Source organism: Hyperoodon ampullatus (assembly GCF_949752795.1).
Source record: "Hyperoodon ampullatus genome assembly, chromosome: 3".
Taxonomy (NCBI): Eukaryota; Metazoa; Chordata; class Mammalia; order Artiodactyla; family Ziphiidae; genus Hyperoodon; species Hyperoodon ampullatus.
In genome coordinates this window covers 38,574,607-38,588,413 of record NC_136916.1, presented here as the reverse complement: position 1 = coordinate 38,588,413, position 13,807 = coordinate 38,574,607, and the positions used below count along the sequence as shown (strand labels likewise).

The 13,807-nt window shown below is 52.3% G+C and overlaps 1 protein-coding gene across 1 annotated transcript; it reads right to left on the bottom strand.

Moving 5' to 3' along the window:
* Window positions 1-2,136: 2,136 nt before the first annotated feature.
* On the bottom strand, window positions 2,137-8,441 carry HAPLN3 (hyaluronan and proteoglycan link protein 3; the record flags this gene model as incomplete). Its single annotated transcript, XM_079699402.1, has 4 exons — window positions 2,137-2,463; window positions 3,383-3,685; window positions 6,086-6,454; window positions 8,318-8,441. The coding sequence occupies 4 exons, from the start codon at window positions 8,439-8,441 to the stop codon at window positions 2,177-2,179; spliced, it is 1,083 nt and encodes a 360-aa protein (XP_079555528.1). The 3' UTR covers window positions 2,137-2,176.
* Between the last annotated feature and the right edge of the window lie 5,366 nt (window positions 8,442-13,807).

Sequence of the window (13,807 nt, the reverse complement as noted above, 5' to 3'; positions counted from 1 at the left end):
TGACCCCGAATTCTTGCAAATCCTGTCTGATCAGAAAGCCTGGGACAGTCACACTTGTGGTGCTTTATTTTCACAAGTGTACCTGTGCATATGATGGAGTGTGTGTGTGTGTGTGTGTGTGTGTGTGTGTGTGACAGCCAATGGGTGCTGTGTATGGATTTGCCAGTTGGCATGCTGTCAAAGAACAACTCAAGTGAGACATCTGGCCACTATCCAGAGTTTGGTCCTTTGATTTACACTGTTTGCTCACATAGGAAGAGTCGATGGATAGAGAGAGTCCCAGAACAGAAGCAAAATCAGGACTTGTAAGAGGGAAGAAAAAAATTGCAGACAGCCTAGGAACAGTGAATCTTGCTTATACATTTTTGAGGTCAAATGGTTAGCTAGCAGCTAGCACAAAGGTCTGGGCATCCTGCCCTTAAGTAGGCTGTAGGATATCAACGAAAACGATTTCGACTCTTTATGGATTTCCCTCAACAGACCTTGAGTCGAGTTGGAGTGTGCACGCCAGGCAGTGACCCTCCGCCAGCCTCCTCCTTAGAAGGCCAGGTCGGCGCCACCCTCTCATCATACTTGCTCAGTGGGCATTGATTCTGTGTTTATGAAGGTGTCTGGGTGTTGGTTAGTGTGTGCCAGTGTGAGTCTGCTAGTGTCTCTTTGGTGTGTACGTGTGTGGTTGAGTATTTGTTGGTGAATATTTTTGTGTACCCAGGTTACCTACAGATCTGGAAAGGATCAGTGGACAAAAGCAGAGGATGCAGCAATGGTCACATTGTAGGAACACAATAATCATGCAATTTATTGATTAATTAACTGATTCATTGGGAACACGACTGTGTCAGTGGTTTTCAACCTTGAGCCTGCATCAGCATCGAGAGGGCTTGTGCTGGGTCCCACTCCAGAGTTTCTGACTCAGCAGATCAGGGGTGGGGTCCAGAAATTTGCATTTCGAACACGTTCCCAGGTGAAGCTGGTGGTGCTGGCCACACTTTGAGAAGCACTGGGCTACTTGAAGGACAGAGTGAATTACTGATTGTGGGTGACAGAGGTGTGCCTGCGCAGAGGCAAAAGGTCTGGTTTCCTGAGGCTGACATGGGGGGCGGTGGGGACAGAGGGTGAGGCACAGAGAGGGCTGGTCTCCAAGATCCTCTGCAGGGCACAGCTTCCTCTGGTCTCCCGAGAGGTACCTCCCACTCTTGGGCTGTGTCCACGCAGACTCACAGCCGGGAGTGAGATGGTGGGACAGCGAGCCAGCGCCTCCAGCTGCTAGGCCAGCCCCCGAGGCAGGGTGTCCCCAGGGCAGGCAAGGCCAGACCACGGCAGCCCAAAGGTGCAGCCCATGGCGTTTCCCACCCACTCCAGTGGACAGACCCAGTCGACCTTTGAAGTCTGGGACAGAATGGTCCCCCATTCCCACCAGGCAGGGAGCTGGGCCCTAAGACTGAATGAGATAAAGAGTGAGACCCAGAGCACGGACTCGGGGTGGAGGAAGGGGTCACAGCACCATTTGTTGTCCAAAAAAAGTACACACACCTGAGGGCTGCTCCCCAAATAGGGAAAAATGAGAACAAAATATGGACTCTTTGGAACTAAGAAAAGGAAAAAATGGGGAGGAAAGTCTCTCTCTTCCCTGGGATGTCACACAGAAGCCCAGGGGCCTGCTTCCAGCCCTAGCTCCTCCGCCATGCTGATGTGGGCCAGCTGCTTGCCAAAGAAGTACGAGAGGGCAGGAGGCTGCAAGGCCCAAAGCTCAGCTCCAGAGCCGCCCTGGATGCCCTCTCCTCTCCTCAGGCTGAGGCGGAGGGAGGATTGCAGCCACCACGCCCTGGCATCTCGTGCCACTGCCAGCTCTGGGCGCCAGCCTCCCAGGAGCAGGGAAGGGGTCTGGGCTCAGCAATGGCAGAGAGCCCTCGTGAGCCCATGGACCTCAAGTGTCCTGGAGGAGAGGGGCAGGAGGATTCGTGGAGGGGGAGAGCCTTGGAGTGTCTACCTGAGTAAAGGGAAGATCTGGGATCTGTGGGATTTACAAAAAAAAATAGTATTTAAAAAATTTTTAAGTTGAAAAGTATAAAAACAAAATGAAAATTGCCCCAACCTGCAAGGGAGAATGAACTACTCAATAAATACAGCCCGTGAGCGGATGGGGTAGGCGTGAGTACAGAGCTGGAGCCCGGCGCTAGCGCGGCCGGTAGCAATAGACGCCATACTTGCGGCTATGTGGGTCTGGGAAACCGAAGCTTCGGACCCCAGGCTCCAGGGACCCACAGTTGCGACGTGGGTGAGCCACAGGGTAGCGGGCACTGCCATCTGCCAGCCAACCAGCGTCGCAACGGTCCAGGCCGTGGAACTTCCAGGCGGCAAAGAGCTGGCCCACCTTGGCGATCTGGGCACCATCTTCCTGGCAGGCCTCCTTTGCCTCTGCCAGTGTCAGCTTCTCAGGGTGCTCCAGGTAGTACACCTGCCCTGTGGGATGTGGGGCGTGAGAGCTGGGCAGTGGAGTGGGCAGCCAGAGAAGACAACAGGGCCTGGAGCAATGCCAGCCCATCCAGACCCCACCAACCAGCCCCCAAAGACCTGACAGCTCTCTGAGCCTAGGGAGATGCCAGGCTGTGGGCATCTGCAGTGGATACTGTTGGGGGATAACTTCCCAGTCCTCATCCCCTCTCTGAGAGTTCCATCCTACCTGCCATGGGGCTGGGGTTCCTCCAGTCATATCGGTACTCCACCCCAGCCTTCCCTAATTGCACCCTGGGTTGGTGCCCCACCTCTGCTGGACCAATCAGAGTCTCTCATTCACTCAGACATTTACTGAGCACCTACTATGTGCCAGGCACTTTTCTAAGTGCTTGGGATATGGCACGGAACCAATTTGTTTTTATTCATTTATCTTCCCATGAAATGAGCTCCTCTGTGAGGACAGACTGTGTTTTATTTGTCTATGATGACCAGTGCCTAGCCTTGGCCCCAGCACATAGTGGGCACTCGGGAAATGTTTGATGAATGACCAAACCAATGATGGGTGTGAAGCAACAGCAGCAAAGCACTCAAAACTCAGCTGGGGGACTTCCCTGGTGGTCCAGTGGTTAAGACTCCACACTCCCAATGCAGGGGGCATGGGTTCAATCCCTGGTTGGGGAGCTAAGATCCCGCATGCTGCAAGGCGCGGCCAAAATAAATAAATAAAATAAAGAGCATCCCTAATGAACACAGGAAACTTAAAACAAAACAAAACAAAACAAAAACCTCAGCTGGACATGGCTTCAACATGTACAGGTGCTCCAGACCTCCAGGTGAAGGTGCCAGCAGGGTGGGCAGAGAGGTCTGAAAGCTCCCCAAACGCTGCCCTTCCACCCACAGGCCTGTGCTCAGCCATTCCACTCACCCCTGAGGGCAGCAGCAAAGCAGAACACATCATAGCGGTGCAGGCGGCGGTGGCGTGGGCCGTAGCTGCGCACGCCAGGTGCCAGGCCCAGGCCACCGCAGGGGTGTCGGGCCTGCGTGATGGGGTACTGCACAGAGGCGTCCTGCAGCCAGCCTGCGTTGCACCAGTCCAGGCCTTCCTCCCAGGCCCGGAACAGCTGCTCAAAGGAGGCCACCACTGCGTCCTGTTCCTCGCAGGCCCACTGGGCCTCGTGGAAGTTGAACTGGTAGCGCCCTTGGGGGTGCTGGTAAGGGAAGACCACACCTGGGGAGGGAGGAAAAAGCAGCTTGAATGGATGGGCTGGGCCCAGCTGATTGGAGACCCAAATCTACTCAACACACACACACAAACACACACGCGCGCGCACACACAATCCCTCAGAAAAACTCTGTAAACCTGTCATCTCCTGTCCAATATCCAAATCTGAGGCAGAGCCTACATCTGCTTTACATCTCCCTCCCAGAGCTAGACTGGCACACAGCAGTACTCAGAAAACTATTAGCTTGTTAAGGTAATGAATTAATCGGCTAACTAATATCCCCAACTACAGAATGAGACTAAGGCCTAATTCACAGGGCTGTTGCAAGAACCCCAGGGCTATGGTCTCGATGTGTTCCCCCAAATTCAGATGTTTAAATCCTAATGCCCAATGTGATGGTATTAGGGGGTGGGGTCTTTGGGAGGTGATTAGGTCAGGAGGGCGGAGTCCTCATGAATGGGGTTAGTGCCCTTTTAAAAGAGACTCCAGAGACCACCCCCCACCCCCAGCCCCTTCCACCGTGTGAGGACACAGCGAGAAGTCTGCAATCTAGCAGAGGGCCCTCACTTGACCATGCTGGCACTCTGATCTGGGACTTCCAGCCTCCAGAACTGCGAGAAATGAATTGCTGCTGTTGTTTATGTCGCCCACACTGCGGTATTTTATTACAGCAGCCTGAGCCAAGACACCAGTGAGGAGGTACTGCCATCTACAGGAGAGGGTGCACTGTTGGGCTCTGGCTCTCCCTGTCGCTAGCTGAGACCTCATCATCTACATTAACACTAACATTAATGTGGAAGCTTCTTAGGAGAATACAAGTTTCTACGTGGGACAGACGGATTCAGGGGAAGAGGAGGGATGGTAAAAGGTCTTAATAAAGGGGAGGCTCAAGGTCAGGGAGGTCCTGGGCAGGGGGCTTCCCTTTCTGGTGCCAGAGGCTTATAGGTACCATAGGCTCCCTCAAAAGTCACCATTCATGTTTGAAACTTTACTATAATAAAAAAATTTTTAAACACCCTAGATCCAGTCTCTACCAAGTCAGATGAAACCTTAAGGAGAGGCGGTATCCCTAGTGCCTGGGACTGGCATTGTTTAGAAGCAGGGCCTAGAGTCCTTAGAATCTCCTTCCTGTGGCCAAGGGCCTGGGAACATCTGGGCCCCACACCCCCAATATCACCTGGGGCAGGAAGCCAGGCCCCTGGGCAGAGCCAGGTTGAGGGGGCAGAGAGGCCCCTGGGCCTCGACAATCAGCGCACAACCTCCATGTGTGTTTGCAGGGGGCTTATTTCATGGCTGGTTCCGTCCCAAATTCCCAGCCCTTCCAGCCGCAGGAACACGGTGAGAGTTCCCTGTTTCTCTAGGCTGCTTCTGTGGTCCCCAGACAAATGGCTCTCACAGGCTCCCTCCCATCCCCCACCATCCCCAACGTCATAGGCCACCTCTGGGCCACCATCTAAGCCACGTGGACTGGGGATGCAGCTGCTGATGGCAAAGATCTGCACTGACTGATAGGCCCTTGACTCACATTTATCCTCATCTCCTCGAAGGAGGTAAAGGAGGAACTGCCCTTGTTCTTCATTTTACACGTGAGGGGACTGCAGCTCTGGGGGTGAAGCACTGACCCAGGGTACCACAGCTGGGATGGGATGGACATGGAGTCAGGTCACCCTTCTCTACATACCCCCCAGCTGCCTCCCTAACAGGTAGGAGTTATATGAGGACACACAGTCCCATCCGAGAGACAGAGAAGGTAGGAGTCATGTAGAGATCACAACAGGGACCCATACATAAGATCTAGTGTGTAGAGTTTGGCTGGCTTGCACAGCCCTGGTTTGCTTTTTTTTTTAAGTTAGATTTCACATAAAAATATAAGCTTCTCTTTTCAAATCAGAAAACCTGGCTGCACTAGGCCCGCTTCTGATGTGGCATCATCAGCTGGGCCTGAAGAGAGCAGCTCCTTTCGGATGGGATGAGGGCTCAGGAGTGCACCCCAGTCCCCACCACTCCCTATCACTCACCCTGGGCTGCCTCATTTGCTTGTGTTGCCTGCCAACCCTGCTTGAATCTCAGCTCTGTCTCCATCAGCTGTGTGCCCCGCTCTTGTCCCCCTCTCTCTGAACAGGATGTGAGCAAGAGGGAGTAGAGAGTAGTGGATTCTGGAGCCTGACTGCCTGAGGCCAAACCCCTACTCGGCCATTTATGAGCTGTGTGACCTTAGGTAAGTGACTTGACCTCTCTGTGCCTCAATTTTTTCAGCTGTACAATGGGGGTGAGAATAAGAGCAGCTTCCTCCTGAGGTTGTTCTGAGGATTAAATGTTTATCTGCCAAAAGCACAGAGGTTTGGATGCTTTCTCAGAGCCCTCTCCCTGTAGCTCCCAGGACCCAGCCCCCATTGGCGTCTCACCCCGCAGCTCCAGCTCCACCAGGCCACTTTCATCCTCCAGCCCATCAATGACCTCGCAGCGGTAGCGCCCATAGTCCTCCAGCCTCAGGTCCCGGATCTCCAGTGACACTTCACGCTCCCTCTCCTGCCACAGATGCACCCGGCCTCGGTAGTCTCCGAAGGCGCGGTGCCTCAGCCCAATAGCCACCAGCACGTCCTGCTCCAGGGCCCCATTCTCTGACAGTTTCCACCATTTGATGCGTACGGGCCGAGGAGAGACCAGGGCCGGCTCGTAGTGGTAGCGGCAGGGCAGGGTCACGTTGGCCCCACGGTAGGAGAACAGGATCTCCTCAGGCGTCTCTACCACCAGCTTCACTCCATTGAAGATGCCTGGGGGGAGAGGCAGGTGCAGATGGGGGCCTGCTGCAGCACGTCTGTACCCCTGCAAAGGCCAACCCCACCCTCACTCCCAGCTCCCGCCAGGCCCAGGGTTCTAGATTACAAGAATGGCCGCAGTGCTGCACCCCTCCCTGTATCCACACGCTCTGCAACACAACTTTACATCTCCTTCCATCAGGAGGTGACTCTATGCACCGCCCCCTGCCACCTTGAATCCTTGCTGGCCCTGCCACTTGCTTTGACCAAATGAATGTGGTGGAAGTGACTGTTCTGTGGTGCTTGCTCTGAGCCGAGGCTCCAGGAGGCCCTGCTGAGGCTACTCTTTCTCCCGGAACCTTGCCAACCACCATCAGAACAAGACTGTGCTCACCTGCTAGGTGAGAACACGCAGAGAGCAGAGACAAGCCATCCCAGCTGAGGCCATCCTAGACCAACCAGCCCCCAGCTGATCTGCCTGCCAACCGCAGGCACGATCAATTAAGTGAGCACAGCCAAGACTGAAGAGATGGAGCCCAGCCCAAAATGCTGACCAAAATGGAATCATGAGCAAAATACATGGCTGTTGTCTTAAGCCACTAGGTTTGTTAGGTATAAGAAGCAAACTGGGGGACTTCCCTGGTGGTCCAGCGGTAAAGAATCCTCCTTCCAATGCCGGAGACACCGGTTCGATCCCTGGTCGGGGAACTAAGATCCCACATGCCGTGGGGCAACTAAGCCCGCGCACCACAGCTACAGAGCCCACGCGCCACAACTAGAGAGAAAAAACCCGCACACCACAACTAGAGAGAAGCCCGTGCACTGCAAGGAAGATCCCACGTGCCACAACTAAGACCCGACGCAGCCAAAAATAAAAAAAGATAAAATAGAAAATATTTTTTTTAAAAAAAGAAGCAAACTGGTGTAGCAGGCAGCAAGAGCACCCCCAGATGGGTGGGTGGCTGGGACTCTAATCCCCCTGAGTCTCCTTCCCTAACACACTGGCCACAGGAGACCACAGCCTGCCCCTCACTCTCTGTCCACTGTCCACCACGACTCTTCCCAAACACCCGGAAACACAGGTGAGATGAGGCCAGGACTTCTAGAGATTATAGTCAGGGCTCAGGGGGACAAACAAACACAGAGCCTCCCGTGCACCACAAGAACCAGGTTTATGGGCTAAGGCTGGCCCATCTCTAACTTGAGCCCCTCTATAGGGGCCTCATGGTCTTAGGATCTTGGGTCTGGACTTGAGACCTTGGAGGTACACAGGGTGGGGGCAGGGGGTAGCCTCGGGGGTAAGCAGGAGACAGACAGGGAGGCTCCCTGCAGAGGAGCTCATGCTGAAAAACAGCTACACCTAACAAGGCCTCGCCTGTGTCAGGGTTTCTGTGAGGATCATACGAGGTAACATATGTAAGGCACCTAGAAGCATGCCTGACACATAGTAGGTGTGTAAAACCACTGATAAAAAGTCACCTGCCCAAAGCCACGTAGCCAGTAAGTGGCAAAATTGAGATTCAGACTCACATCTCCCTAACCCCAAACCCCCTTTCCACTGGGGAGACCTGGGGAGGTGATGTTTAAGCAGAATCCTGGAAAATTCGGCAGGACTTTGGGGAAAGTCTAAAAAGCAAAAATGACTGTCCTACAGTGCACTTGGCTCCACATCTGAGGGGCCAGCAAACACGGGGTAACAGAACCACACCTCTTCTGCTCCTCTTAGAAACGAGGCTGGACCACTGCACAGCTGGGAGAGGGGCTGCTGGCTTCATACCCTCGCCCCTGTCCCAACCTGGAACCTGCACATCACAGCAGGGGCCAGGACAGGTCTTCGTCACCTGGCCGAGCCAGAAGTCGACCCAGGAGGCCACCCACCTTCGCCGTGGCCCTTGCCCGGGTTCCAGCCGTGGGGACTATTGGAGTAGTAGAAGCCGTTGTAGAAGGGCAGGCCCGAGACACAGCACAGCGGGAGGAGCAGGCCCAGGGCCGGCAGGCCCATGACGTCATGCACGTGGCAGCGCCCAGGCGTCGGGGAAGGCTGGGGGCTGGGGCAAACTGGGAAGAGGAGAAAAACAAGCCAGTGAGAGAAGCCCTGAGGCGGGGGTCCAGGGACCCCTGGGTTCCAGCACCAACTCATTCACTCGATCAACAGGAAATTGTAGAGCATCTTCTGTGTGCCAGGCACCCTTCTCGAGGCCAAGGAGACAGTGGTGATGAGCTAGACAAGGTCCCTGCTCTAAGGGGACTGCACCCTGCAGGCAAGATGGGCAACAAGCAAGCCAACAAGTCCTAAACAGGAGTTAGGAGGCAGCAAAAAGACCATGGAGAAAATTAAGCAGGATGATATGACAGTATCACCATTTTTCAAACAACGGGATTGAATTGGAAAAGTGGTGAGTAGCATTTTTTAATGACATCCAAGAGACTAGACTAGACTAGAAAACATCAGGTGGCATTCATGGTTAGTGAAGATGAGTCCTGCACTGCAGAGCTTTTGTTTCAGTCCAGAAACATCTGTGGGGATGAGGTGGGGGGGTGGGTCACAGTGTGAAATTATTTCTTATCTTGGGTCAAGGTAAAAAAAAAATTTAATACCATGCTAGAGTACTTCTGGGGGGCTATTCCAAGTTCAGTGGACATGCAAATAAAATAGGCAGCTGGCCCATGGGCTGTAGTTTGTTGATTCTACTTTTTTGTATTGCATCAAAATATTATATCTTTTTAAATTTTATTTTATTTTTGGCTGCGTTGGGCCTTTGTTGTTGCGCACAGGCTTTCTCTAGTTGCAGCGAGCGGGGGCTACTCTTGGTTGCGATGTGCAGGCTTCTCATTGCGGTGGCTTCTCTTGTTGCGGAGCACAGGCCCTAGGCGCACGGGCTTCAGTAGTTGTGACTCGTGGGCTCTAGAGCGCAGGCTCAGTAGTTGTGGCGCACGGACTGAGTTGCTCCGCGGCACGTGGGATCTTCCCGGACCAGGGCTCGAACTCGTGTCCCCTGCATTGGCAGGCAGATTCTTAACCACTGCACCACCAGGGAAGTCCCAAAATATTATATCTTGATTATTGAGGGTTTTTTTGCACACACACTCCCCTCCTTTAAATTTGCACGTGAAGCTAGTGCCTCACTCACCTTCCCCCATCCCTGCCCTGCTCATTGCCATTTACTGAGTACTCTCACCAATTAAAAGGCCGGGTGATACCTTGGAGGAGCTCAGTCCAGGAAAGGGGCAGAGTCACAGGCAGGAGATAGCGTGTGGTGAGTACAAAGATAAGGTACAGAAAACTAGACTTGAAGACACAGGAGGTAGCCAGGTGGAAAAGGACAGCAGGGTTTGCCCAGGAGGGGGCGCAGCAAGTGCAAAGGTTCAGAGGCCAGAGAGCACGTGGAGGGCTGGGGTGTGTCGCCAGTTGTCCATTTGTGCGCCCCCCCCCCCGCCACTCCCTGGTCCATCTCTGCTCTTTTCTACCCTGCACTGATCACTCCTCCCAGGCCCCCAGGCCCTCTGGCTTCCAGCTAGATTCAGCCAACAGGAGGCACACACAGGAGATGGGCAGGAGGGGAGAGAGGTAGTGTCTCTGCAATACCCGTGTCCCGTCAGGATCACAACTCCGCTCTCATGGCTCTGTAACACTCTTTCCTCCCCTTTCCCCCCGAGGCCAGGGGGGCACCGACTGCCATTGCTTGTCTCTGCACCCCGACTCCCTAGTTTGTTGCCTTTACTCTCCTCTGTAAATGTCATCGCATCATTAGAATCTCTTTATTGGAAACATCTAGGGTGAATTCTGCTTCCTGCCAAGGCGCTGGCTGATATAGGGGAAAGGAGAGGAGAGGGCACGGCGGGACGGCCTTTGTGTGTCAGACCCAGCAGCCTGTCCTTTGTCCCCAAAGCCCTAGGGTGCCAGTAATGGCTTTAAGCAGGGGAGCCACAGGATCAGACCTACATCTTAGAAATATCCCTCTGGGGGCTGAGTGGAAAGTAGGGCAGCAAGACCTGAGTTGACAGCAGGCATTTGGAAGTATGACTGTGATTATCACGCAGCAACATGGAAAGTGCTTAGGGTATCATTTAGAATAGACAAGGGAGAACATAGACTTGCCACTCTGCTATGATTGTAAGTGTGTGGCCCTAAGAATGGCTGTGAACAGGAACCAGAAGGGGAGGGAGCAGCAAAAGGAGAGAAAGGGAGAGGAAGGGAGGGAGGAAAAAGAAAAGAAATGCATTGGCCTGTAAGGGTGGTGGGATTGTGGGGGAAACATTCTTGTTTCCAGAACAGTTAGGAGCTCTTGCTGGAGAGGAAGGAATGGATGTGAAGGAAGTTGGGGGGTAGAATTCACTGTTCCCTTAGTCCTCTTTGCAGAGAGCCCAAGGCCCAGACTTGCCCTCTGTGCCTTGCACAACAGGAGGACACTGTGAGCCTTGCTTCTTGTCCAAGAGGAATCCCCAGGTGACACCCACAAAGCCTCTTGGTGACTTGGATCTGGGCAGCCTAAGCACAAACAACCTAATAGAGAAGTCTGGACCCCTGGTAATGCACTTTTCTGTTATATGTATGCTGTGCAGTTAATATGCTCCCAGTTAATATGCTTGTGAGCAAAAATAATACATGCCACATGCAGGTCTTACACTGAAAACGATCTGGGATACCTTTCCTTGGTATTCTTTCCCCCAACCTGTTGGCAGCCAGAGTAGCCACCTTAGACTCAGAGATGGAAACCACAGGCTTAATGACAGAGCCACCCCACCAGCCCTGGACCTCCCCCACCTACACTGTGTCATGAGAGAGAAAGAAAGTCCTATTGTATTTAAGCCACCACATTTGAGTCTCTTCATGAACGTAGCTTAGCCACACTTGGCCTAAGAAATAACTCCACAGGGCTGCTATGATCAGCATAAAAATATTAACAGCTGACTTTAATGAGCACTTACTATCTCACTTAATTCTCACCACAACCTCTAGAGGTGGGACCTATTGGTATCCCCATTTTACAGATGGGAAAATCAGGGCACAGAAAGATTAAATAATCTGCCCAAGGTCATCCAGCTAGGAAGCAGCAAAGCCAGGATTTGAACGCACTCCAGCTCCAAAGCCTGGAACCACAATATCAAACTAGGAAAAGTGACATGTATAAAGCACATAGTCCAGTGCCTGGCACAGATCAGGTCCTCGTAGGAGTTAGTTTCCTTTCCCTTCCTTGGGTTTCCATGTTTAGAATACAGAGAAAAGTGGAATGAGGTTGGAGAGGCTGGATGTCCCAGGGTCCACCCTGTCCCTGGGCACCCAGAGCCTCCTGGAGCAGAGAGGCTCCCCAGCCTCCGCCTGCAACGTTTCCAGCCTCCGCCTGCAACGTTGCCAGCCTCTTTCCAGCACCTCATCTAGTACAGATGCTCCCCAGTGAGAAACGGCTTCCCCAGGATGAGCAAATGCAGGCATTTCTGCCACAAAGTGATTTTCGTCTGCCTGGGGGGAAAATGTGTATTTTTGTAAAATCACGCATTAAAAAATAACAAGGTTAGGGGAAAAATAAGTTTGGGGCAAACTACTCAAAACATATGCAACTTTATACCCAGAGCACTAACAAAAACAAGAGCAATCCTAAAAAAACAAAACAAAAACACCAGCATCGTTAACACTCCACTGACACTGGCACCCACGTCCCATCAATCAGTCCTTTGCAAGACTTCACGCACCACTGGGGCAAGTGCTTCTTCCTTCAACATGTAGGTCCTTGGGGGCATTGGATTCCAATTCTGGTAAATTCCAATGGATTTACCAAAATTAAAAATCTGACACAGGGTGAAGTCACCTTCTTCAATGTTCTGTTTTGTTTTGTTTTGTTTTGTTTTAACACAGAGGAAATGTCTTTGCAACTTCTTCAGCTGGTTCCAACTTTTATCAGAAAACTTTATGCTAAGTTCTGTTAAGCAGCTAAACCAGCTGTACAAGCATTCCTCCCTCACCAAATCTATTGCATCCTTGAGGTGGGATGGCAAGAGTTTGGATATTAAGAATTTGGGGGATCCAGATAGGGAGGGATGCTGTGTTATTCAAATCTATTTGGTTTCTGTGTTGGACAGTGAATAGCAAGCATTTGCATAGTGAGGGACATCTGTATTAAAGAAAGGCACTTTCTGCAGGACTGGCAGCATTTATCTTAAGGAATTCATACATTGCTAAGGTTTTCTCTTTAATTGTGAGAACTCTTGTTTCAGTCACTCCAATACATTAGCGAGCTGGAAAAAAATCACCACCAGACCAATGCGATTTCACCGACGTTGTTCCCCCAGGGTTCTTACCACCCATGGATGAGGTAATTCACAGTTCAGAAACATGAGCTGAGGCAGAACAGACCGTTGCACCTTCTGGTGTCTCCAGAACCAGAGTTCTGCCCTCCAGAACCGCAGAGCGTAAGTCTCTGAGGCACCCTTTCCCAGCCTCAGAGACCCCAGCACACACTCACAACCTTGAGCCTGGGCACCACACTTTCTCCCTGGCTTTTAAAGGGCTTCCACATCCAACAGCTCCCTTGATCCTCCCAAGAGCTCCCCAGCCCCACCTGATCAGCAAGGAGAATTTCATTCTCCCCAATTAATCCACAAGTGAATTAAGTGAACAGAGACACCGAGGCATGAAGCAACTGTCTAAAGGTGACACGGCCTGGAGGTGGTAGAGGCAGGACTCTGTTGAACTCTTCTTAGCCAATCTCCATAACAATCTGTCATACTTAAGGGCTGCCTTTTACTTGTCAACACACTTTCATGAACATCATTGCTTATAGGCCTCACAATGTCAGAATTATTACCCCCATTGTACAGACCAGGAAACTGAGGTTCTGAAATGTTAGGCTGCTTGGCTAAGGTTATCCAGGTAATAGATGAAGGAGCTGGGACTTGATCGCATTCACTCAACAGATATTTATCATGCGTTTACCATGTGCCAGGCATGGTTCTAGGCACTGGGGTTACAAACCAGGGGTCCTTGTGGGGTTTACACTCTAGTGAGGGAGACGGACAATAAACACCATGTGGGATAATGTGATGTGAATGAACATGTGGCACGTGATAGAAGAGGATGAAGCAGGGGGGTGGGGGGGTCCTGTCAACAGGATGGGTCAGGAAGGCCTCCCTGAGAAGGGGATGGGCAGTGAAGGCATGAGCTTTGAAAATCCCAGGGAAAAGTTTTGCAGGAAGAGGGAACAGCAAGGGCAAAAGCCTATGGCAGGAGCAGCTTGAAGGCCAGTAAGGTGGGAGCCCAGAGACAGAGAAAGGGAGGGTAGCAGGAAATGAGGTCCAAGTAGCAGTCACAGGCCCCAGGCTGTAGCCCTGAAGGGAAGTTACGGAAGAGTTTTCCACAGAGGAGTGTCATGA